The sequence below is a fragment of the Dendrobates tinctorius genome, unplaced genomic scaffold (genome assembly GCF_039654945.1).
Source record: "Dendrobates tinctorius isolate UK_male_01 unplaced genomic scaffold, ASM3965494v1 ptg000011l, whole genome shotgun sequence".
Lineage (NCBI taxonomy): Eukaryota > Metazoa > Chordata > Amphibia > Anura > Dendrobatidae > Dendrobates > Dendrobates tinctorius.
In genome coordinates this window covers 95,555,580-95,581,179 of record NW_027361679.1, presented here as the reverse complement: position 1 = coordinate 95,581,179, position 25,600 = coordinate 95,555,580, and the positions used below count along the sequence as shown (strand labels likewise).

The 25,600-nt window shown below is 45.3% G+C and overlaps 2 protein-coding genes across 5 annotated transcripts in view; both read left to right on the top strand.

Moving 5' to 3' along the window:
* The window catches only part of LOC141048866 (mpv17-like protein 2), a 46,016-nt gene extending 30,685 nt beyond the window's left edge, over positions 1 to 15,331 (top strand). For all 4 annotated transcript variants that reach the window (XM_073544961.1, XM_073544972.1, XM_073544958.1 and 1 more), the window contains one exon: positions 13,901 to 15,331. In XM_073544961.1, the coding sequence (XP_073401062.1) occupies positions 13,901 to 14,011 (111 nt within the window). In that variant the 3' untranslated portion in view covers positions 14,012 to 15,331. The remainder of the gene's footprint in view (positions 1 to 13,900) is intronic.
* LOC141100170 (uncharacterized) lies at positions 2,232 to 3,971 on the top strand. The gene is made up of 2 exons (XM_073588456.1): positions 2,232 to 2,433; positions 2,544 to 3,971. The coding sequence occupies exons 1-2, from the start codon at positions 2,243 to 2,245 to the stop codon at positions 3,463 to 3,465; spliced, it is 1,113 nt and encodes a 370-aa protein (XP_073444557.1). The 5' UTR covers positions 2,232 to 2,242; the 3' UTR covers positions 3,466 to 3,971.
* Positions 15,332 to 25,600: the final 10,269 nt, after the last annotated feature.

The following is a 25,600-nucleotide window of genomic DNA, read 5'->3' as shown; positions in this document are numbered from 1 at the left end:
GTGCTTCGGCATCCGTGAGTGTCACAATCCGTCACAATTGTCTGGGAGCGAGCAGAGTTCGGATGAGGACATGCAGGAATCCCTGGACCTGGATACCCCGGGGTGTCGGGAGACGGTAGACAGTCTCATTGAGGCTGTCAATCAGACTCTAGGTATTGAGGAGGATGTCTCCCTAACCGCAGGGCATAAGATATCTTTTAAAAAGACCAGGCGACCTCATAGGGTGTTTAGCACTCATCCAGAATTCGAGGACATGGTACAACGGCACAGGGAACGTCCAGATAAGCGCTTTTCGGTACAGAAGACGCTAGAGACGAGGTACCCGTTTGCACCAGAGCTCTGTAAGACATGGGCGGAATCTCCAATTGTGGATCCCCCAGTGTCACGCCTGGCCTCAAGATCATTGTTGTCAGTGCCTAGTGGTTCTTCCATTAAGGACCCCACGGATCTGCTCATGGAAGGTTTAGCCCGCTCGGTGTATGAGGCATCGGGATCAGCACTTTTGCCTTCATTTGCGGCAACATGGGTGGCCAAGGCTATGATGTCATGGTCAGTCTTTGAATAGAGTCCTGCAAGAGAGAGATTTGCCGATAGAGGTGTCTGAGATAGCAAATCAGATCGCGATGGCGGGTGACTATCTAATTAAGGCCTCTTTCACACATCAGGTTTTCGCCGTCAGGCGCGATCCGGCGCTTTTGACAGAAACCGGATCCGGCTAAATGCAATGCCGGATCCGGTTCCCCCCCCATTGACTTGCATTTGCGCCGGATCGCGCCGGATGGCCATGCGTTTCATCCGGTTTTCGCCGGATCCGGCAATGTGTCGCGATCCGGCGTCTGGAAAAAACGTCTACTGTAACGTTTTTTGTCTCTGGCGAAAAAGCCGGACACGCCGGATCCGGCGCGTCTGGCTTTTTCACACAATGAAAGCCTATGAGCGCCGCAATGCGCCGGATCCGGCGAAAGCCCTATCCGGCGGCCGTATCCGGTTTTTTGGTCTGAGCATGCTCTGCCCACAAGACATATATAAAAGCAAGACCGTGGGACCCACAGCCACACCCAACATGCCACCCAAGAAAGCAACCAAGCGAAGCAGGAGAAGGCAGGAGACCACTGCAGCACCATCCGCACCACCACCACCCCAAATGGAGCAGCAAATAGAACATGCTGAGGGGAGGCCAGCAGCAGATGAGAGACGGTAATTATCAAATAACCCATTCCTCCAAACTAGGGCTATTGAATATCAAGATATTCATTGGCCCTTTGTTTCTCTTTATTCAACAGCCGCCCAATAGATGCAGCAGCAGCAGCAATGGCAGCAGCTGGAACACCACCCACAGGCATGGAGTGTGGCCACCAGGAAGACAGCACATCATCTTCTGGGAGCCCTCCCTCGCATCGTCAGCGTTTGACGGTAAGTTTTTATTTCCAAAATCCATCTTCTCTGTAATATATGTCTATTCATTGCCTTTTATTTCAAAACAGGAATCACAAGATGAAGAGGAGCTCCCAGAAGAAGGAAGGGGTGGACAGACACCTGGAGTGGGCTCACAATTGGTAAGTTTTTTGCATCAAACGCAGAAACACAACATCACACTACACACAACACATAGAAAACAATGTTCTGCAGACCACACACAGCAAACAAATGCCTACATCCAAAGACATAACATTTTTTGTTTTCTTCTCTAGTCTTCCCAATCTGGTGCTTGGCCAAGAGGTCCTCGCAGTGCCTCCCATGGTCGTCGGCGACAGCAACGCGGCGGTCACCAGCGTGTAAGTATAAATATTTTTGCTTTGTTTTTTTGCACTTTTTATTTCATTTCTTTTGTGGAGGCTAATTTATGTTATTTTTGTCTTTTTCTTTAACAGCCTTCACAGCGTGCTCCAGACTCTGACGGTGAGGATGGAGGGATTGATGTGGACCGCCTCATCGATCTCGTCAGAGAAAGGGAGCCGCTCTGGAATATGGCTGACCGCCGCCACGCTGACCTGATCGTTACCCGACGACTCTGGGAGGAAATCTGTTCGCTCCTTGTGGGCCGCTGGGAGGACCTCGAAGCTCGGGCCCAGATTAAAGAGCGTAAGTATATACAGTACCGGTTGCTTGATGTAAACCAGTGTTTCCCGAACTCCAGTCCTCGTGGTCCCCACGGATCATGTGTTCAGGATTTCTATTTACTATGGAAATCCTGAAAACATGACCCCTGGGGACCATGAGGACTGGAGTTTGGGAAACACTGATGTTGTATACTAACCACTCCTTTCTCGTTTCAGGGAACAGAATTGTGAATCGGTGGCGGTCTGTGAGAGATCGTTTCAAGAAGGAGTTCAATAAAGAGATGCGGGCCCCGAGTGGATCTGGAGGACGCAGGAGCAAGTACAAGTATGCAGAAGCCCTGTCGTTCCTCCGGGAAACAATGGTCACCAGAAGGTAAATATTACACACCACATGTGAAAAAAAATGTTATATGTAAAAAAATTTTTCAGCCAGGGCCATACCATGTCAGTATTTTAATTGTTTTTTTTCTCTTTATTCCACAGCACGGTGAGCAGCACTCGGGAGCCGGCACGATTGGACCCTTCTGAGGCGATCCCTGAGGAGACCGGCACCGAGGGACACTTCGACCGCCCCGGTACATCTGCACCTTCCCAGCCTTCCCACACATTCGACCCATCTGTCCCATCCACCAGCACAGGAGCATCGTGGCCGCCTACATTACATGAAGCTGCTGGTGAGGAGATCGCTTTCCCTTTACCCCACCCTTCTGCCCCTGCCACCTCTAGTACACCTGCGGGTACTGGGCGGCAGCGGCAGAGGGGTCAGGAAAAGACTTATGCGCCAGAGTTCTTGCATCTGAATGCATCTTTCCAGAACTGTCTAAAAGTCTTGTCAGAGCAAATCTCCGCAGGCTATCAGCAGATCAACTCCAGCATTCTGGAGGTGAAGACACTTCTGCAAACCATGCATTCAGAAGCAAGATCTTCGCCAAACCACACCTTTTTCAGGTCTGTTGTGGAGCGCATGGAAACGCTCTCTCCTGCCCAGCAGATGCATGTAATGCATTCATGCCACGCTGCTCTCCAGCAAGTTACCTCCCAACCTCCTCCTCCTCCCACCACAGTAGTTCCTCCACCTGCACCCCCTCCAGCCACTTTCCATCCTCCCCCTCCTATTACATCTACACCCCCTCCAGCCACTTTCCATCCTCCCCCTCCTATTACATACCATCCACCTCCCCAGCACCATCCACCTCCCCAGCACCAGCCACCTCCCCAGTACCAGACATCTCCCCACTTCCAGCAACCTGCCCCGTACCAGACATCTCCCCACTTCCAGCAACCTGCCCCGTACCAGACATCTCCCCACTTCCAGCAACCTGCCCCGTACCAGACATCTCCCCACTTCCAGCAACCTGCCCCGTACCAGACATCTCCCCACTTCCAGCAACCTGCCCCGTACTAGACCTCTCCCCACTTCCAGCAACCTGCCCCGTACCAGACATCTCCCCACTTCCAGCAACCTGCCCCGTACCAGACATCTCCCCATTTCCAGCAACCTGCCCCGTACCAAACTCCTTCCCCATACAATTTGCCATCAACATCATCTGCTCCTACAGTCCCTGCCCAACCCTCCATTCCACCACCCACCACCTCTTCTGCTTCCCACATGTCCACCCATTCTGTAGTTTTTTCCACACCTTCACCTCTAACTGTTCCTTCCCCACCACGATCCCAGTCCTCTCTCCACACTCCCAGTGTCGAAGTGTCCCGCAGCCCCTACAGCAGTATTTCCACCACACACTACACAGATTTATAATGTGTGTATTTAAATAAAAATGACCAGTTTTATGGTTTCAGTTTTATAGTTTCAAAGTTTTATTAAACAAGTTTATTAAAATTTTAAAAAAGTTTACTAAAAAAAACATTTTTCAATAAAAGTTAAATTATTTTACACTGGTTGTCTGTCATTTCTTTCTGCGGCGAAAAAGGTTAAATACAGGGTATTTAAAAGGTGAAATGGTATTCAAAACTAGGTATATAACTGTGGGTAAATTTTAGCTTTTTGCCACAGTTGTGTTCCTGGTTGTGTTTGAAGCAAAGTATTTCACCTAAAAAGTTGTGTTTATTGTTGGTGATTTCCTAACAATGTACACAACTTTTGTTAAAAGGTGAAATACTTTGCATAAAACACAACCAGGTACACACCTGTGGCCTAAAGCTAAAAATAGAGACCATGACAAGATAGCCAACTTTGGTTGGCAAAGGTATATACTGTTGGTACAGAAGGTACACAAGTTTGGTTAGGGCACAAATCTTTCACACTCTGTCATCCTGCCAGTGTACTCTGCCTTGAGGTGACATAAAGTATAGTGCAAAATTGTCCCTCATTACTGAAACCGTCACAGAACTTCTAGTGGTAATGTCATGGTAATCTTGCAAGGTGGTTTCTTCAGAGGTGTCCTCAATGGAAATGGGTTCCTTGCAGATAACAAAATTGTGGAGTACCACGCACGCTTTGATCACCTCGTCCACAGTTTCTGTCTTGAGGTTGATCGCAGTCAATAGGACCCGCCATTTGGCTGTCAGAATACCAAAGGTACATTCAACCATTCTTCTTGCTCTTGTGAGGCGGTAATTAAAAATGCGTTTTGGTCTTGACAATCCTCTGCTAGAGTACGGTTTCAAAAGGTGTTCTGACAGCTGGAAGGCTTCATCCCCTACACCAGGGTTCCCCAACTCCAGTCCTCAAGGCCCACTAACAGATCATGTTTTCAGGATTTCCTTAGTATTGCACAGGTGATAATTGCTTCACCTGTGCAATGCAAAGGAAATCCTGAAAACATGATCTGTTGGTGGGCCTTGAGGACTGGAGTTGGGGAACCCTGCCCTACACAGACAAATGGCATAGGTGGACCAGATGTTTGCGGCAGCGGTCTAGGTGGTGGGAACTGGAAGGTGTTTCCATACAGTTTACGCCCCATGGCAGACAGTTTGAAAACTTGAGAGTCATTGGAGCGGCCATAGGCCCCAATATCAACCGCAATAAATTTGTATTCCGCGTCAGCGATGGCCATGAGGACAATTGAAAAATATTTCTTGTAATTGAAATATCCCGATCCAGCTGGCTTTACAATGCGGATATGTTTCCCGTCCACAGCGCCCAAGCAGTTTGGAAACTGACATATCTGTTGAAACTTGTCAGCAATTTCAATCCACCTCTCTGTTGTGGGCTCTGGTAAAAACTCTTCAGCTAAGGAGTCCCACAGTGCACGGCATGTGTACTTCACAATTCCAGATATGGTGGAAATCCCGAGTCTGTACTGGAAATGCAGTGACGAAAGGGATTCTCCAGTTGCAAGAAATCTGTGGGGAATTAAAAAACAATAAATTAGTTTTAAATCACAGCATTACATACCAAAACTGACCTATAACACTTGGAGATACAAATTACCACCAACAAGATTGCAGTGAAAGTGTGCTCTGATGCGATCATATCCAATAAATGTGGCTTACCTTAAAGTCACCATCAGACGCTCTGCGGGTGAAACAGAGAAGCGGCAATAGGTGTCCGCTTTTCTTATGAGGTGTGCAATGCGCTCCACCAAGTAATCAAAATTCTCCATTTTCATCCTAACATATCCAAAAAATGTATCCGGGTTTCGTCGAAGGTCCATGCATAGTGTAGAATAGACCCCACGCGTCATTCTCTTTGCTGTGATGGGGTGGATCCACAAACGTCGTCTACGATGCCTGATGCGCTGCTGTCTCGCTCTCTCCTTCTCCAGAACAATCACCCTCAAACGATTTGCCTCCGCTGTAAAATCCGCCAAATTCTTCAAAATATTTCCAATGACAACATCCATCTTCGCCAGTAACTTGCTCTTCTCTCCAACCTGCACTTTCTCCTCTACAACCTGTCAAAGAAGGGCTGTAGGAACATGCTATATATAGTTTTCCAGTAGCCAATCCCGTTCGGAAGGCCACAAGGGTCAATTTTAAAAACCGGATCCGGCGTAATCCGTCGAAAAACGGATAGAAAAACGGATGAACCGGATGAGACGGATCCGGTTTTGTCTGTCCAGAAAAAGACGGATCCGCCAGAAAACCGGATCCGTCACATCCGGTTTTACGAAACATTTGCCGGATCCGGCGTTCCGGCACGACGCCGGATCGCACCTGACGCCGAAAACCTGATGTGTGAAAGTAGCCTAATGCATCCTTGGATGCGGCTAATTGCGCGGCACTAGCGGCAGCAAACGCTATCGCCATTAGGAGAGCCTTGTGGCTAAGGCTATGGCAGGCTGATTCAATTTCTAAGAAATCGTTAACGTCCCTGCCATATCAGGGTAACCGACTTTTTGGAGAGAAATTAGACAAGCTCATTTCGGATGCCACAGGGGGAAAGAGCAGCTTTCTCCCACAGCAGAAGAGTAGACCGCCCTTTCGTCAACCGCAGGCGCGCTTTCGGGCATTTTGCGCCCCCGGATGGGCAACAGCGGCCAGTTCTACCGCCCCAGCTCGCTACAACCAAGACAGAGAGCGCCAGGTTACGTATAAAGCCAATCTGCTGGGGTGGATGCGGGGCTGTCCACCCAGGTCAAGGGGGGCCAGGTCCCAGAGGCCCTCAGCAAAATGACTCGAGGCTTCAAGTACCCGAAGACAGCAGAGTAGGCGGTCGTCTGCTCAGGTTCCGCCACGTCTGGGTCAAGGTGGCACACGACGCATGGGTGGCGGAATTAGTGTCATCCGGGTACAAAATAGAGTTTATCGGACATCCGCCAAGGCGATTTTTTTTTTTTTCTTTCCCGGCTTCCCAAATCGGAGTCCCGGGCAGAGGCGTTGCTAGGAGCCATCAGGATTCTTCAGTACAACGGGGTCATTGTCCCGGTACCAGAGGGTGAAAAGGCTCAAGGATTTTGTTCCAACCTGTTCGCGGTCCCCAAGACGGACAGAACAGTAAGGCCGGTTCTGGACCTAAAGCTCCTAAACAGGTTCATCAGAGTCAGGCACTTTCGGATGGAATCCCTCCGGTCAGTGATATCAGCCATGGAGCAGGGAGAATATTTAGCCTCAATCGATGTTCAGGATGCCTACCTGCACATCCCTATTTTTCCCCCACATCAAAAGTTCCTTCGGTTTGCAATCGATGGCCGGCATTTTCAATTTGTGGCTCTGCCATTCGGGTTATCCACGGCTCCCAGGGTATTCACGAAGGTAATGGCGGTTGTTATGGCCATTCTTCATTCTCGTGGCATAGTGGTTTTGCCGTACTTAGACGACCTCTTGGTAAAGGGGCCGTCCTTTCAAGCATGCGAGGAGAATGTCAGCATCACGCTGGATACCCTATCTCGCCTAGGTTGGTTGGTCAATGGAAAAAATTCATCTCTTATCCCAGCTCAGAGGATTCCATTCCTAGGGATGATTTTCGATACTTCCCGAGGGTTGGTAATTCTCCCTCAGGACAAGGCTCGGTCGCTCCGGCAGGGAGTTCGGAGTCTCCAGCAACCAGGCCCTCACATGATTCGATTTGGGATGAGGGTTCTAGGGAGAATGGTAGCGGCAATAGAGGCAATTCTTGGTTGCTCAATTTCATCTTCGGCCCCTGCAGCATGCTCTCTTGGCAGCGTGGGACTGCACTCCGTTCTCCCTAGATAATCAGTGCAGGTTGTCCGTTCAGGTCCGACGAGCACTTCAATGGTGGACGCGCGACTCCTCTCTCCTTCAGGGGAAACCATTTCCTCCAGACCAATGGTTGGTGATCACAACCGACGCGAGTCTTCTCGGTTGGGGAGCAGTATTTCGTCATCACACGGCACAGGGGCAGTGGTCACCCCAGGAGGCTCATCTTCCGATCAACTTGTTGGAGATTCGAGCGGTGCAGTTGGCGTTGCAGCATTTTCAGCACTGTCTAGCAGGTCGCCCAGTCCGGGTCCAGTCAGACAACGCCACGGCAGTGGCGTACGTGAATCACCAGGGAGGCACGCGCAACAAGGCAGCTATGCGCGAGATAGAGCATGTACTCCGGTGTGCCAAGAGGCACCACTCAGTAATCTCAGCAGTTCACATTCCAGGCGTGGAAAATTGGGCAGCAGATTTCGGCAGTCGGCAGGGTGTCATGGCCGGGGAATGGTCCCTGCATCCCGAGGTCTTCCAGCAGATTTGCCAACGGTGGGGGACTCCGGACGTGGACCTGATGGCCTCCAGGGAGAACGCCAAGGTGGGCCTGTTTGTCGCCCGGTCCCAGGATCCGCGAGTAATCGCAGTGGATGCGTTGGTCCTTCCATGGGGCCAGTTTCGGCTCCCATACCTGTTTCCCCCTCTGCCTCTTCTACCGAGGGTCATCAGAAAGATCAAGATAGAGAGGGTCCCGGCAATTCTGCTGGCTCCAGACTGGCCCCGTCGAGCTTGGTACGCGTATCTAGTACAGCTCCTCGCAGACGTGCCATGGCGTCTACCAGAATGGCCAGACTTATTGTCCCAGGGGCCGATCTACCACCCGAACTTAGGGGCCCTGTGTTTGACGGCATGGCCATTGAATCCTGGATTCTGACCCAGGCGGGGTTTGGGCGTGAAGTGGTGGCTACAATGGTTAGCGCCTGGAAGCCGGCCTCGGCGAGGGTTTATCATAACACTTGAAAGGTTTTCTTTCTCTGGTGTCGAGAGCACAGGGTTACGCCTTTGTCCTTCTCGGTTCCCAACATCCTGGCTTTTCTGCAGTCAGGCCTAGACGCAGGTTTGGCCCCGAGTTCCCTGAGGAGACAGATATCGGCTTTGTCTGTCCTTTTCCAGCGAAAGATCGCTACCAATATGCAGGTCAAGACATTCATTCAGGGGGTCTCTCACTTGGTGCCCCCCTTTAGAGCGCCCATAGACGCCTGGGACCTTAATCTGGTTCTGGGTGTCCTGCAAGAAGCTCCTTTTGAGCCGTTGCAGGAAGTCGCATTGTCATACCTTTCCAGGAAGGTCGTGTTTTTGGTAGCCATAACTTCCATTAGGCGGGTCTCGGAATAGGCAGCCCTATCCTGTAGAGCTCCGTTTCTGACCTTTTTTAAGGATAAGGTAGTCCTTAGACCACCGCCGCCGTTTCTGCCGAAGGTTGTGTCCTCTTTCCATATTAATGAGGACATTGTTTTGCCTTCTTTTTGTCCAGCTCCAGTACACAGAGTGGAGAAGGCGCTCCACACGCTGGACCTAGTAAGGGCCCTCAGGAGGTACGTATCAAGGACAGCACCTTTTCGCCAAACAGACTCGTTGTTTGTGATCCCCGAAGGGCGCAGGAAAGGGCTCGCAGCCTCACGGTCGACCATAGCCAGATTGATTCGCCTAACTATTCAAGAGGCTTACCGTATCAGAGGCACGCCGATTCCAACTGGAATAGGGGCGCACTCGACTCGGGCAGTGGGCGCCTCTTGTGCGCTTCGGCACCAGGCTTCGGCGGAGCAGGTATGCAAGGCGGCGACCTGGTCAAGCCTGCACACGTTCTCTAAGCACTACAATGTGCATACTCAGGCTTCGTCAGATGCGAGCCTGGGTAGGAAAATTCTCCAGGCAGCAGTGGCACACCTTTAAACAGGTGGGCATGCGGTTTGGATCGGTGAGTTGCTCCCACCCAGGGACTGCTTTAGGACGTCCCACAGTCTCTGTGTCCCCCAATGAGACGAAGGAGAAGCATGGATTTTTGTGAGTACTCACCGTAAAATCCTTTTCTCCGAGACACTCATTGGGGGACACAGCACCCACCCTGATAGCCAGTTGGCTCTTGTTTATTTGATTAGTATAATTCCTTGTTTAATGTAGGGTGGTCCTTTTTTCAGACATATGATTTTCTGCGTTAAGGCTAATTTATTGTTATGTTCTCCTACTGCTTTTGCACTAAACTGGTTGCCGCCCGCTATCGGGGCGAGGGTGTATGCGGCGGAGGAGGAGCTAACTTGTTTTTTGTATACTTAGTGTCAGCCTCCAGATGGCAGTAGCACATACCCACAGTCTCTGTCCCCCAATGAGCGTCTCGGAGAAAAGGATTTTACGGTGAGTACTCACAAAAATCCATGTTTTTTCTTCACACAGCCCAATGGTATAAAATTCTGTGACCCACCTGTGGTGTTAAAATGATCACTGCACCACTATATGAATTCATTGAAAGGTGAAGTTTGTAAAATGGCATTACTTATGGGGGGATTCTTCTGTGCTGGCACCTCAGGGGCTCTTCCAGTGGGGCATGGCACCCACAAACCATAACTGTAAAATCTGCACTCTAATATGGCGCTCCTTCCCTGATGTGTCTAAATAGTGGAAAACACCCCCCCGCCAACCCCATTAGTGACCCTATATTGGATTTGATCTAGTATTTTCCTGCTTTGTGAATTTTGTGGTTGCATGCGTAAGTAGTGTAGAGTGCATCAGGTTGGCATGTAAGTTGTGTGGTTTATGTCAGGTTGGCATAAGCGAGTTGTGTAAGTCAGAAATAAATTTTAGTCCATGGATGAGTGGTAGACTCTGAAACAGTCTTTCATACACAGACCCGGCTTGTCACAGCAGGTATAAACACCAAAGCCCCAACAAGCTGATTAGAGCAAAAAGGGGAGTCATAGAGTATATTAGACTTAAATTTATAAATTAATTAACATTAAATAACAAAACATTAAAATAAAAACAGAGTGTCACTACTTATGCAGGATTTCATTGGGAATCCAGAAAAGAAGTAGTGCTGAAGAATACAGGTGACTATTGGCAAGAGTTTAAGTACAGAATATAAAGCAGGTGCATACATTAGGCAAGTACTTACAAATATGGTACAGTGATAGGATCCCCCGGCCTGCCTCCCCTAATAACTTATCTAGTTACACGCCACCCTGACGACATTACGGTTACTGGACTCTGCTCTCGCCGTTTATGAGCAACTGCCTAATTGGCGTCCTAGGGAGGCCTTTCTGATTTTTGTAGACAGTACCGCATGGTGCGGTACCTCATGCAGAGAGGAACTTGAAGAGAAGGATGCTGCTATAAAAGTTATCTACATAGAGGTGATGACCTTTATCCAGAAGAGGGTGCACCAAATCCCACACAATTTTCTCACTCCCTTCATAAACCCTAAACTTGTGGGTACTCTTGCACAGATTGTACAGCTTAATTCCGTACCTGTCCCTCTCATTGTGCAGATATTGTCGTAATTTGAGCCTCCTTTTTAAATTGATTAGGGATTCATCCACGCAGATTTCACTTTGGGGGTTGTACACATCAGCAAACTTGTTGCTGAAGTGCTCAATGAGCGGCCGAACTTGAAAACGTCGTTCCAGGTTGGGGTTATCTCTGGGAGGACACCATGCATTATCACTGTAACGTAAGAATTTGTGGATGGCCTGAAAACATGTTTTCCAAGAAAAAGACCGAAAAAGTTCTGTGAGGCCGGTGGTGTCAAATTGGATTCCTGATTACGGGGTCAGTAATGGGAGTGGTTCATTTTCTGTCCTGGGGCATCTGTGTGGCATTTCGGTATTACTAAAGGAAGATGAGGAGGAGGAAAAAAGAAGGTGGGACCCTATCCCTCACTGTCAGAGGCAAGGAAAGCGTATGCCTCCATCGCTGAGTACCGAGTTTGGGTCGAGTGGGAGAACATTTTTTCACGTATGTGGTGTTGGTGTGTATGTGTGTACCAAATTTTACTCAGGTGTGTCTGAATGCATGGGGTAAATATATATATATATATTATAATGTAGAAGGCAGAAGAAAAAAATTACAGAAAAATATATAAATTTTGTTATACAAACTTAGTAACCGGACTTCAGTAAAGAAAATTAAAAAAAAAAAAAAAATTAATAAGCGCCCACAGCTGACACTAAACCTGATTGACGTCAGTAAAAAATAATGAACTATTCGATTAGTATGGTATATTTTTACTGTCCATAATATAATCCTATCAACTAATCTAATATTTTCTTTCCTATTTGCGGTCACTAACGCAATTCCGTAAAAACTACTATCGTAGATGACCATTATGACAGTATATGTTTACTAATAATCACAGTAATGGGGAAAGAGTCAACCAGCCGTCTGGTAAAATTTATATAATAGAAGTAAACCTGAGGCTATTTCATTCGATCGAATGAGATAGCCTCAGGTTTACTTATAGTATACTGTATGTTTACTGTCTCTAACTAATCCTATCATTTAATCTAAATGATTTTTTACTTGATTCTTTTTTCACTAAAAAAATTTAAACAAACGGAGACTGGGTTATTGGGTGATAGTCACTGACCAACGCTCGACGGCTGTAGAATGCATGCACAGATCTGGCACAAAAAGGGGATAAAAAAATAGACGGGGCAAAAAGTCCCTGCCAAAAATGAGCACTGGTTCTAATCAGTGGTGTACCTCTGATCAGCCGCTGGAGGATGCACACAAATAGTGGTGCAAAGGAGAGGGGGTAGTTAGTGGGGGAAAAAACCTCACTGAGCTCGAGCTGTTTGCCAAGGAAGAATGGATAAGAATTTCAGTCTCTCGATGTACAAAACTGATAGAGACATACCCCAAGCGACTTGCAGCTGTAATCGCAGCAAAAGGTAGCGCAACAAAGTATTACGTTAAAGGGGACGAATAATATTGCACGCCCCACTTTTCAGTTTTTGAATTTCCACAAAAATTTAAAATAACCAATAAATTTCTTTCAACTTCACAATTGTGTTCCACTTGTTGTTGATTCTTCACCAAAAATTTACATTTAGTATCTTTTATGTTTGAAGCATGATATGTGGGAAAAGGTTGAAAAGTTCCAGGGGACTGAATACTTTCACAAGGCACTGTATATTTCCGAACAGTCCCATAGACATTGAATGCAGCAGTGTTGGAAAATGTGCACATCCACTCCATTCAAGACAGGGTTCTGCAGGGCCCCATTTCGATAAGTTAGCCATTATCCATTAAGCTATTCAATGATTTTGGTATACCCTTGTAACTTCAGTGGAGGTGAACCGCAATACCATACAAACCCTGTAACAGGATAACAGTTTTTGGAAGAAAGCTGCCATGATTTTCCAATCCTGCACAACCTCTATAAGGAAAATGACTTTTCCATTGACACAGAGAATTTTTACAAAATGAGAAAAAACAAGATTTTCTATAAATTGACTCTGCAGGTACTGTTCATTTGTGTTGTCAGGTATACCGGAGACCTCCGTACTCTCAAACCCTGTTGCCTCAACTACCCCATGGGGAAATGACTGTTAGAACGGTGCAGCCTTTAGCAACCACATCTTGGGTGTAGGGAGGGTTGAGAATCTTGAAGAAATGTACAGCAATTCCAAAAATCTATCACTCCTTACCTGTATTTTACACAGTTTAGACTCGTGTGCTGTAATTGAAACGTCATCCTGCAAGGCCATTACTATATTAGAAAGGAAACATTCAACCCAACATTTTCTAACTTAACAGTCACATCAAATCCTTAAAGGTTTTACTTTTTGGAGGGAAAAAATTGTTAAATTGGGGAAATGTGACCTATGATTAGCTGCAGTGGTCTTATTATTTTATTCCATACTCCCATTTTTTTTATTTCCGAAAAAAAAAACCCAATACAAATTCAAGCAGTCATCAGATTCATTGGTGTAGGACACTCTGCATTGCGACACTGTAGAAACTTTCCTTGGAGGGAGTCATGCTAGGTAAGCTTGGTTTAGGCAGTTGTCCAGAGTGTAATGCTTGTGACCTTCAAGAAGACAGCCATATAGGATGCAGTCATCCCCCTCTTCCTCATATCCCTTTTAATGACTGGAGTCCCTTTCCTCCATGGAGGTCAGCCATGTCTGGTGTGTACCGCATGTTGCCCGATGCAGCACTACATGTGTTTCCACTATAGGCCGTACGTGATTATAACATTGGCTTTCCTGTCACTTGGGTTGCAGGTTGAGGAGTCTCCAGCAGACATGGAAGCAGATAATAGAAATGTATCTACGCCAGACAAGATCTGCAGCACATCCTCACATTTGCCGAAGACCATGGATGAAAAACTATGAATTACCAATGTCAACTTTCACCTCCATGCTCCTTGTACTTGGATGGTAGCCATTTTGCCTTTCTCGTGTGCTGTACCGTATTGCCTTAAGACATTTGTTTTTGTGCATTATTATTTATTACAGTGCTTTATTATGTAACGGATGATTATGGGAGATGAAAGTGGGATTTCTGTGCAAGATCAAGATATTTCCTTCTGAAACTAGTGATTATATGGAGGTTTACAATGCTGTCTAGTACTTTTGAAATTCTATTTAATTTCTTTATATTTTCTGAATATTTTGTATCTAATTAAATATGTACAGTATGTACAATGAGCTTAAAAAATGGTTGCCTAATATATACTAGTTAGAAAATACGGATTTAATACATTAGTAGTGAAACCTACTGTTATATCTTAGAAAGAAATGTATGAAAATGGCAAAATGACCAGTAGTCTCCCACGGTCGTCCTCAAACAGCAGTGATGTATTGCCATCTGACATCGTCAGCAGCCACATGCTGTACTTACTGACATTAGGTCTGGGTCAAGTGATTGTCTGCAGCAGTCAAAAACAGTACCTTGTGAATGTTGAAATGTAAACGGAGACCGGCGCAGCGCCATGGCACTGGCTGTTTTGGAGAATGAAGTTATTTTACTGTCACACATTTAACTCGCAGAATTGTTTTTTTAGGGTTTTTATCAAACTTCCTATTATGTAAGAATTTTTTTTTACTGGTGCGGTTAGAATGCTGTTCACATTTGTCTAAAACTGGCAATCTGTAAAGGTACTGTCACACTTAGCGATGCACCAGCGATCCCGACCAGCGATATGACGCGGTCAGGATCGCTGGTGCATCGCTAAGTGGTCGCTAGTGAGCTGCTGCACAGGCAGATCTCACCAGCGACATAGCAGGGGTCGGTGGTCGCTACTTACCTGTCGGACGAGGCGATTCTGACATCCGCCCGCCCGCGTCCACGCGTCGCTCGTCGGCACCACAAGAAGCCCAGCAGGAAGCTGACGACGAGAAACGGTCCAGGACGTTCTCGCGCGATCAGCGATAATCAGCGGGGGAGCCGGTCGGAGGTAAGTATCAGACAAAGCGATATCGCTAGCAATATCGCTGCTACGTCACAAAAACCAATGACGTTATAGCGATATTGCTAGCGATATCAATGAGTGTGACAGGCCCTTAAGTGTGCTGTTTTCTAATGTGCATACAAAACAATTGATCAACAACGCTGCCTCTTCTACACCATTCCTTTTACTTTGTATCAGATTGCTTTTTGAAGATATAATTGTAACACAACTTGTATAAAAATAAATCATGGAAGCACTTAAATCCGTGCCGTTGCATGTCAAGATTGTCATTTATTTTTTTGCACCTAAAATGTTTTAATTTACAAAGAGTGCAAGGATAAAGTACCGTAACGCTGTATCTAGGCCTGTCTTAATGTCAATGCACATTTGCATAAAATTTCATCAGAAACGCAAACTAATTAAGTCACGACCTTTGGCTGATGCTTACCTGATCATTATCTTCTTTACTGTTGATTTTTTTTTTGCCTGTTTTTCCACTGGGATCATTAACTATGTTGCCTAGTTGAAGCCTGCTGCTTTACAGAACCTCAGGCTGCTATACATCCTCTCTATGCTACAGCTGTACTTAGACTCGGATGCTCGAGTGATGTCTTTTTTTTTTTTTTTTTTTTTTAATCAAGTTTCCAAAAATAATGATGCCTGAATGATCAGATATAGGTCCTATTAAATGAGTTTAACAGATGCCCTTGGAATAACAAGCCAGGTAGTGCTTTGAAGTGTTGCTAGAAAGAAGGTCCTATACCCTTGTTATTCATTCAACTCATTTGGTCAAGGGGAGGCCGCTTGAACATTACTAGTACTTATTTACTGTCCTTATACAAAAATTATATACAAGTACATATTCATATAAGTACATATAAGTATATACAAAAATTGAGTACATTCTGGTCATTGTGATATATATACACTCACTGGCCACTTTATTAGGTACACCTGTCCAACTGTGTGTTAAGACTTAATTTCTAATCAGCCAATCACATGGCGGCAACTCAGTGCATTTAGGCATGTAGACATGGTCAAGACAATCTCCTGCAGTTCAAACCGAGCATCAGTATGGGGAAGAAAGGTGATTTGAGTGCCTTTGAACGTGGCATGATTGTTGGTGCCAGAAGGGCTGGTCTGAGTATTTCAGAAACTGCTGATCTACTGGGATTTTCACGCACAACCATCTCTAGGGTTTACAGAGAATGGTCCGAAAAAGAAAAAAAATCCAGTGAGCGGCAGTTCTGTGGCCGGAAATGCCTTGTTGATGCCAGAGGTCAGAGGAGAATGGGCAGACTGGTTCGAGCTGATAGAAAGGCAACAGTGACTCAAATTGCCACCCGTTACAACCAAGGTAGGCAGAAGAGCATCTCTGAACGCACAGTGCGTCGAACTTTGAGGCAGATGGGCTACAGCAGCAGAAGACCACACCGGGTACCACTCCTCTCAGCTAAGAACAGGAAACTGAGGCTACAATTTGCACAAGCTCATCGAAATTGGACAGTAGAAGATTGGAAAAACGTTGCCTGGTCTGATGAGTCTCGATTTCTGCTGCGACATTCGGATGGTAGGGTCAGAATTTGGCGTAAACAACATGAAAGCATGGATCCATCCTGCCTTGTATCAACGGTTCAGGCTGGTGGTGGTGGTGTCATGGTGTGGGGAATTTTTTCTTGGCACTCTTTGGGCCCCTTGGTACCAATTGAGCATCGTTGCAACGCCACAGCCTACCTGAGTATTGTTGCTGACCATGTCCATCCCTTTATGACCACAATGTACCCAACATCTGATGGCTACTTTCAGCAGGATAATGCGCCATGTCATAAAGCTCGAATCATCTCAGATTGGTTTCTTGAACATGACAATGAGTTCACTGTACTCAAATGGCCTCCTCAGTCACCAGATCTCAATCCAATAGAGCATCTTTGGGATGTGGTGGAACGTGAGATTCGCATCAGGGATGTGCAGCCGACAAATCTGCGCCAACTGTGTGATGCCATCATGTCAATATGGTCCAAAATCTCTGAGGAATGCTTCCAGCACCTTGTTGAATCTCTGCCACGAAGAATTGAGGCAGTTCTGAAGGCAAAAGGGGGTCCAACCCGTTACTAGCATGGTGTACCTAATAAAGTGGCCAGTGAGTGTGTGTGTATATATATATATATATATATATATATATATATATATCATACAAATCGGTTCAAGAGACCCAAAATATTAAGTGGTCAGATTTAGAGGAAAATTATAGGAATAGAAAATACCGAGTTAGGAAATTGAGTGTAGTTTTGATGGAGGGCGCTTTATGAATGTCCCTGTAAAGCCTTGAGAGAAATAATTGGCAATGTTAAGGGGTGTATTAATTGTGGTAGGTAAAAAAAATATTATAGCCTAATACATACCGATAGTCAGAGTGCTGCTGTGACGCAGGTAAATCTAAAAGTAAATGCAATATGTAGTGCCATTAGCTGGTGGTAAAATACTAAGAACAAGTGGTAGTGAATACCACTGTGTGCAGTGAGGTTTTACCTTAGTCTGTGGCAGGGAGAGCGCGAGCCTGGTCCTCCTGGACGCGGGTTTCCACCGCTTGTCAGCGGGGACAGCGGCGCACTCAGTTAAAGGAAAGATGGGCGGGACTAAGGCCATGACAAGCACGGAGGTAGGGCCAATGGGCAAGAACTGAATAGTGACGTCAGAGGAAGTAAGATGGCCGTGCGCTCCACCACACTAAAGTATGCGTTTCAGTGCAATAAGGGAGCATTTAGCTAAAATAAAAGGTTTGGGTGTTATTTATTAGCGGTATGAGAGGGGAATGTGAGGAATGTAAAAGAGAGATCGTTGTAGCGCTGAAAAGTTTAACACTGTAATGGGTGTTATGTAGTCACTATGTGGAAGAGTTATGCATGATATGGTAAACAGTATGCATAAGAGAAAAAAGGGAAAAAAATGAGAAAAAGAAATACATCTAGTAAGGATACACAGAATAGGCATGGATCCAAGATTATAGTAGTGAGATTTTCCAGGAGGATACACAGAGTAAGATGAGTGCAGTCCAAACCGAGCCATAGGTGCGGATCATATCAATATAAGTGACTCTAAAGAGAAAGAGACAACAATTAGTCATCATACATACTGATACAATTGTAATCAAAAACCTGGTACGAAAAAAATGTAAAGTTATTATACAAAAGATAATAAATCATAATCACGATTCAAACCTTTAGGTTCGAGTGTCTCAAGAGTATGTATCCAAAATACCTCTCGACGTTTGAGAGTAGTGATCCTGTTGCCACCTTGTCTGGGTTGTGGGACATGTTCAATGACCTGGAATTGTAGCTGGGAAATATTATAGCCAAAAGTGGTAAAGTGAAAAGGAATGGGGAGCAAGAGATTTTTGCACCGTATGGTGGATTTATGTTTAGATATCCTATCGCGAATAGCCTGGGTGGTTTCACCAACATATAGTCGTCCGCATGGGCATTTTATGAGATATATGACAAAAGTGGTGTCTCACGTGAAGAACTCATTTGTTGGGAAACTCTTTCCAGTGAGGGGATGATGGAATTTGTTCCCTTTGAGTACATTACTGCACTGCATACAGTGAAGACAGGGAAAAGTACCATTCTTGGGTCTTTGTAGAAAGCGTTGAGGTTTGTGAAGGGTAGTACCTATATCAGCTTTTACTAGACTATCCCTGATATTCGGTGCTCTCCGGAAACAAGGCAAAAATGGATGCTGAAATTCTGGAATGTCAGGATGGGCGGTAGAGAGAAGATGCCAGTTTTTTCTGATGGATCTGTGAAGGATATAGGAAAAAGGATGAAAGGAGTGGACAAACGGGATTCTGTTGATAGATCTGTTCTGTGAGGATATTCTTTGGGACCTTGCTTTCTGAAGTATCGAAGAAGGGTAACCCCTTTCTGCAAATCTTGTAGACATCTCATTGAGACGTTCAGAGCGAATGGTATTGTCCGAGACAATTCTAGATACCCTGTGAAACTGCGACCTCGAAATGGCATTTTTTTTGTAGAGGGTGGGTGTAAACTCTGATAGTGAAGCAAACTGTTACGGTCAGTGGATTTAATATACAGATCAGAAGACAATGTACCGTTGGGATCCTTGATAATCATAGTATCCGGAAAGTTCATCCTATGTAGGTCATGGGATATGGTGAAAGTAATACCCGGCCAAGAGGAGTTGAGTATATTGAAGAAGGAATGAAGAGACGCCAACGTGCCCCTCATATGCAAAAGACATCATCAATGTAACGTCTCCACAGAAGAACATTTGAGATGAACCCCTTAACATTGCCAATTATTTCCCTCAAGACTTTACAGGGACATTCATAAAGCGCCCTCCATCAAAACTACACTCAATTTCCTAACCCGGTATGTTCTATTCCTATAATTTTCCTTTAAATCTGACCACTTAATATTTTGGGTCTCTTGAACCGAGTTGTATGTTCTATATATATCACAATGACCAGAATGTACTCAATTTTTGTATATACTTTATTTATGTTTGTTCTTTATTTGTTTTTTTCACCTTGTAGTGACTGATGAAGGTCTACACTGACCGAAACGTTTTTGGTACTGCAATAAATCGTTCCACTATAAAACTGCCCTAACATGCCGGCCACCAGGTCCATCTCTGACACTTATTTAAAGGGAATCTGTCACCCTATTTTTCGAGTATCAGCTGCCGGCACCGCCATCAGGGGCTTATCTACAGCATCCTGTAATGCTGTAGATAAGCCCCCGATGTAACCTGAAAGATTAGAAAAAAGTTAGATTATACTCACCCTGGCGTTCGGTCGCAGGAGCCACGACAGGCAGCAAAGAAGAGGACGTCGCCGTTAGAAGATGGGAGGCGCCGGACGGCAACACCCATTGGACCAAGACCGGGCCGCCCCCCCCCCGGTGAGTATAATGTAACTCATTTTTCTTATCTTTCGGGTTACATCGGGGGCTTATCTACAGCACTACAGAATGCTGTAGATAAGCCCCTGTTGTCGGTGCCGGCAGCTGATACTCGAAAAATGGGGTAACAGATTCCCTTTAAGTTGCTGTCCACTGCCTGTTAGGCTATGTTCACACTAGGTGTTTTTATATCAAATTTTCAGCTGCGTTTTACAATACCTGTAAAGTCTATCAGTGTTTTTTCAGTATTCACCCATTAAAAGTAATGGGTGGTGAAAAAAACCCTGAAAATCAGCACCAAAAAACAGGTCTTGCAGTGTTTTTTGTGCCAAAGCCTAATTAATTAGAATGAGATTTTTTTTGCCCTAAACTTTATCAGCATGTACAAGAGACAAATGTAGCGTGGAAAAAAAAAACACAAGAAAAAAAACAAGCAAAACCTGCTTTTTTCTGCATCTGTCTTGCCAAGAGAACAGGTTTTGCGGTAGAAAAAAAAGAGAAAACTCCTAGTGTGAACCTGGCCTCAGGTAAAATTCATCTTTAGCTGCAGTGATATAGAGACAAATTACAGGAAGGGATTTGGTCTCCTGTAAAGTACATACAGTGCCTTGCGAAAGTATTCGGCCCCCTGGAACTATTCAACCTTTTCCCACATATCATGCCTCAAACATAAAGATACCAAATGTAGATTTTTGGTGAAGAATCAACAAGTGGAACACAATTGTGAAGTTGAACAAAATTTATTGGTTATTGTAAATTTTTGTGGAAAGTCAAAAACTGAAAAGTGGGGTGTGCAATATTATTTGGCCCCTTTACTTTCAATGCAGCAAACTCACTCCAGAAGTTTATTGTGGATCTCTGAATGATGCAATGTAGTCCTAAATGACTAATAATGATAAATATAATCCACTTGTGTGTAATCAAGTCTCCGTATAAATGCACCTGCTCTGTGATAGTCTCAGCGTTCTGTTTGAAGCACAGAGAGCATCATTGAGACCAAGGAACATGACAGGCTGGTCTGTGATACTGTTGTGGAGAAGTTTAAAGCTGGATTTGGATACAAAATGATTTCCAAAACTTTAAACATCCCAAGGAGCACTGTACAAGTGATCATATTGAAACGGAAGGAGTATCATACCACTGCAAATCTTCCAAGATCCAGCCGTCCCTCTAAACTTTCATCTCAAGCAAGGAGAAGACTGATCAGAGATGCAGCCAAGAGGCCCATGTTCACTCTGGATGAACTGCAGAGATCTACAGCTGAGGTGGGACAGTCTGTCCATAGGACAACAATCAGTCATACACTGCACAAATCTGGCCTTTATGGAAGAGTGGCAAGAAGAAAGTCATTTCTCAAAGATATCCATAAAGTGTGTCATTTAAAGTTTGCAACAAGCCACCTGGGAGACACACCAAACATGTGGAAGAAGGTGCTCTGGTCATATGAAACCAAAATCGAACTTTTTGGCAACAATGCCAAATGATATGTTTGGCATAAAGGCAACACAGCTTATCACCCTGAATACACCATCCCCACTGTCAAACATGGTGGTGGCAGCATCATGGTTGGGGCCTGCTTTTCTTCAGCAGGGACAGGGAAAATGGTTAAAATTGGTGGGAAGATGGATGGAGCCAAATACAGGACCATTCTTGAAGAAAACCTGTTGGAGGCTGCAAAAGACCTGAGACTGGGACGGAGAATTGTCTTCCAACAAGACAATGATCACAAACGTAAAGCAAAATCTACAATGGAATGGTTCACAAATAAACGTATCCAGGTGTTAGAATGGCCAAGTCAAAGTCCAGACCTGAATCCAATCGAGAATCTGTGTAAAGAGCTGAAAACTGCTGTTCACAAACGATCTCCATCCAACCTCACTGAGCTTGAGCTGTTTGCCAAGGAAGAATGGGCAAGAATTTCAGTCTCTCGATGTACAAAACTGACATACTCCAAGCGACTTGCATCTGTAATCGCAGCAAAGGTGGCGCAACAAAGTATTAAGTTAAAGGGGCCAAATAATATTGCACACAGCACTTTTCAGTTTTTGAATTTCAAGAAAAATTTAAAAAAAAAAAAACAAATTTCGTTCAACTTTACAATTGTGTCCCACTTGTTGATTCTTCACCCAAAATTTACACTTGGTATCTTTATGTTTGAAGCATGATATGTGGGAAAAGGTGGCAAAGTTCCAGGGGGCCGAATACTTTCGCAAGGCACTGTAGTGTTAGGTAGAACCTGGTCATCAAATAATCAAGAGCCGATGCTGATGGCTTCCTTTTTCATTAATGTTGTCCCAGATGGGCTCAATGGGATGCAAGTCTGGAAATGCTGCAGGCTATGAAAGCAATATTAGGTCGTACAAGCTGCTCACATAGTATGAGCAACGTACGGCCTGGTAATGTGTTGAAAAATGGCTTCTGGGACACTTTAAAGAAACTACCGTAACACTTCTTATACAACCAAAGAAACACCAATTTAGTGTTCCTGTAATGAAAAGTAGAAAGGTCTGGCCACTGTGCATTATGCCACCCCATACCATAACCCAAGAGGAACGATCTGTCTGATGTTCCCTCATAAAATCGTCTTCGTGACTTTGCCCACGTGGTCTCCAGACCAATCTCGGTATCATTGCGTTCATGACAACCTGGACTAATTTTTGAAGAGGCACAAAAAGAAAACACAGAATGACAAATGTGCAAAAATACTCTGCAGTAAAAAATATAACAGCAGTCAGCAAGTGCTGGTAAAAAGATTATAACAAGTACAGTACATTTCTGAAGAGGATAGACCTCTGTTACAGTCTTGCTCTGCAGCATGATAGCCTTTGAGAGCAGTGGTATTAGGTCAGTGGAATATCTGTAGATGATGCCTGGCTCATAGCCCATTGTAGTGTAAACGGCTTCTGATGGTTTGATTAGACCCTGTGACGCCTTTCACTTGGCATGTGATGCCCAATTTCACTTGGAGTGTAGGATGGGTCACTGGCTATGGGTCCTCCATAGCCAGTTATGTCAAGGGCTATCTGTAAGGGTAAAGGATTCCTCTGCTTTGTATGGGATTCTGGTTTCCCTTGAGGCAGCCATGTCTCTGGCTATTGGGGTGGATCGTCTTCTCCAGAGACAGAAAGAGATGCTCCAATTTGCGGGGGTTCTGGGGTCAAGGGAACCTTGGTCTGAGTCCACTGAGGAATCCATGCAATTGGATGGGGCAACTCATTCCATTCGTCCAACTGTAGTTCGGCGTAAAGGAGGAGTGTGTTTTCACTGGTGGGAGGGGACATTTTGTGAGTACTTGTCCTTCCCTACCACACCAAAAACAACTGCCAGAAAACTAAGGAGCCCAGGTTGCAGGGAGGTTAGCACCCTGGGTGTGCATGTCTCCTCCGTGTGTAGATCATAATTTTTTCTACCAGCTGAGATCCTTCTTGGCAAAAAAAGGTGGATATTTCTGCCTTTCAGGACAGTGGGGCAGGGTTTCACTGCATGGGCACTCGGATAGCCAAGATGAATACCCAATCTGTACCTGAATACCTGTCTGACTTTGGGGATGTGTTTTGGAGTTGGGGTAAGTCCTGGGGCAAGCTGCCAAAGTGCAGGCTATATAATATCTCTGGTCCAGAGAGGCAAACCATGAAGAACAATATGGCAGAAAGTCTGGCAAAGCATCATATCAGACCATCCTCATCCACAGTTGCTGGGGGGGTGTTTCTTTGTAAAGAAAAAAAAGGTGGGGTTTAAGCCCCTGCCTCTATTTCTGCAAACTCAATCAGATCACGTTCCGGGATACGTATCCTCTCCCTCTCCTCCTGGACCTCTTTGACCAGATTGTAGGAGCAAAATGGTTTTGGAAACTGGATCTCAGGGGGGCATATAATCTCATTAGTATTAATGAGGGGGATGAGTGGAAAACAGCCTTGAATAAATCTGATTGACACTATGAAAACCTTGTGATGCCATTTGGATTGACTAATGCTCCCACCGTCTTCCAGCACTTTGTAAATTACATTTTTAGTCACCTGCCAGTTATATTTGTTGTGATCTATCTTGATGACAAATTAATTTACTCGCCTGACCTTGAGTTACATCAGGTACATGTCAGAGAGGTATTTTAGGTACTCAGAGACCATAAATTATTTGTCAAACCCGAGAAATGTATGGTCTCAGATGAGATTATTTTCTACGTTATGTCTTATCGTTCATCGGTTTTCGCATGGATTCGTCGAAATTCCGGGTGATACTGGATTAGAATCGTCCTGAAGACTTAAAGGCGTGACAAAAGTTCATGGATTTCGCCAACTACTACCGTAAGTTCATCAAAAACTTTTCGATAGTGGCCAAACATCTAACATATATGACCAGGAAAGGGACTGACTTTTCCAAATGGTTCAGTCCGGCCAGGGAGGCATTTAATACGCTGAAAGAGTGTTTTGCATCTGCACCGATTCTCACGGTTCCATGACAATTGTGTACAAGATAATTGTGTACGGACAATTGTGTACAGAAAATTGTGTACAGGCCAATTGTGTCCAAGGACAATTGTGTACAAGGACAATTGTGTACAGGGCAATCGCCTCGTACACAATTGCCTTGTACACAATTGTCATTGTACACAATTGGCCTGTACACAATTGTCTGTACACAATAGTCCGTACACAATTATCTTGTACACAATTGTCCTGTCACCGATTCTCACACAGCCCGACGTCACTCAGCTATTTATTGTAGAAGTTGATGCATCTGAATTGAGGGTGGGGGCTGTATTGTTGCAGGGTGCATCTCCTGGTAAATGGCATCCGTGTTCATATTTTTGTAAGCAAATGCTGTCTGCTGCGAAAAACTATAACTGATAATGGAACTGTCATGGTTTGAACAGGGTTCTTGCCCTGCACTCACAGGGTTAAGTGTTCGTGGGTTCTTTCTGGATCTGGGAGGGGTATTTATACTCGCTCTTTACCAGGGTTCTCTGTCAGCTATACTGTTGTTCTGGTGTGTCTGACCCCTGGTGTGCGTGTATTCTGCGTTGCTTGCTTCCTTCCCGTGTATGACCTGGTCCATTCCCTCACTCTGTACTCCGTCTCTCGTTTTAGTACTATTGTCTTTTCCGGTTCTGACCTGGCTTGGCTATCGTTTCTCCGTTACAGTTTGTCCCTATTGTACCGTCTATTGCCCATTCTGGTTTTCTGATCTATTGGTACGTCCTGACTATCCATTCTGTCTAACCCTTTGGTACTGTATTGCTATCTCGTGCTTTGACCCGGCTTGATCTGGTTTCTGTCTCTGTCTATGCCCCTTGGTAATATTGTCCAGTAGTTACCTTTCTAGGAGTTTCCCTGCAGCTCCTGGCTCTGTGGCGCTGAGGCCACGCCCCCAGCAGTCACGTGCTTCAGGTCCTGTGAGCTTGCAGCATGCATCGTCACCACTAAGACCCCGCTCCTCAGGTATCTTTGTGCACAGTCTTTGTACTCAGGACACGTTCACTGGCTCAGTGAGCAAGTGCAGTGCGGTGTTCCTGACAGGAATTCTTGGCAACTAAGTGGGCTTTTGAATGAGCTTAGCGTCATTTTGTTTGAGGGGGTAGTTAATCTGGTCATGGTAATCACGGATCATAAAAA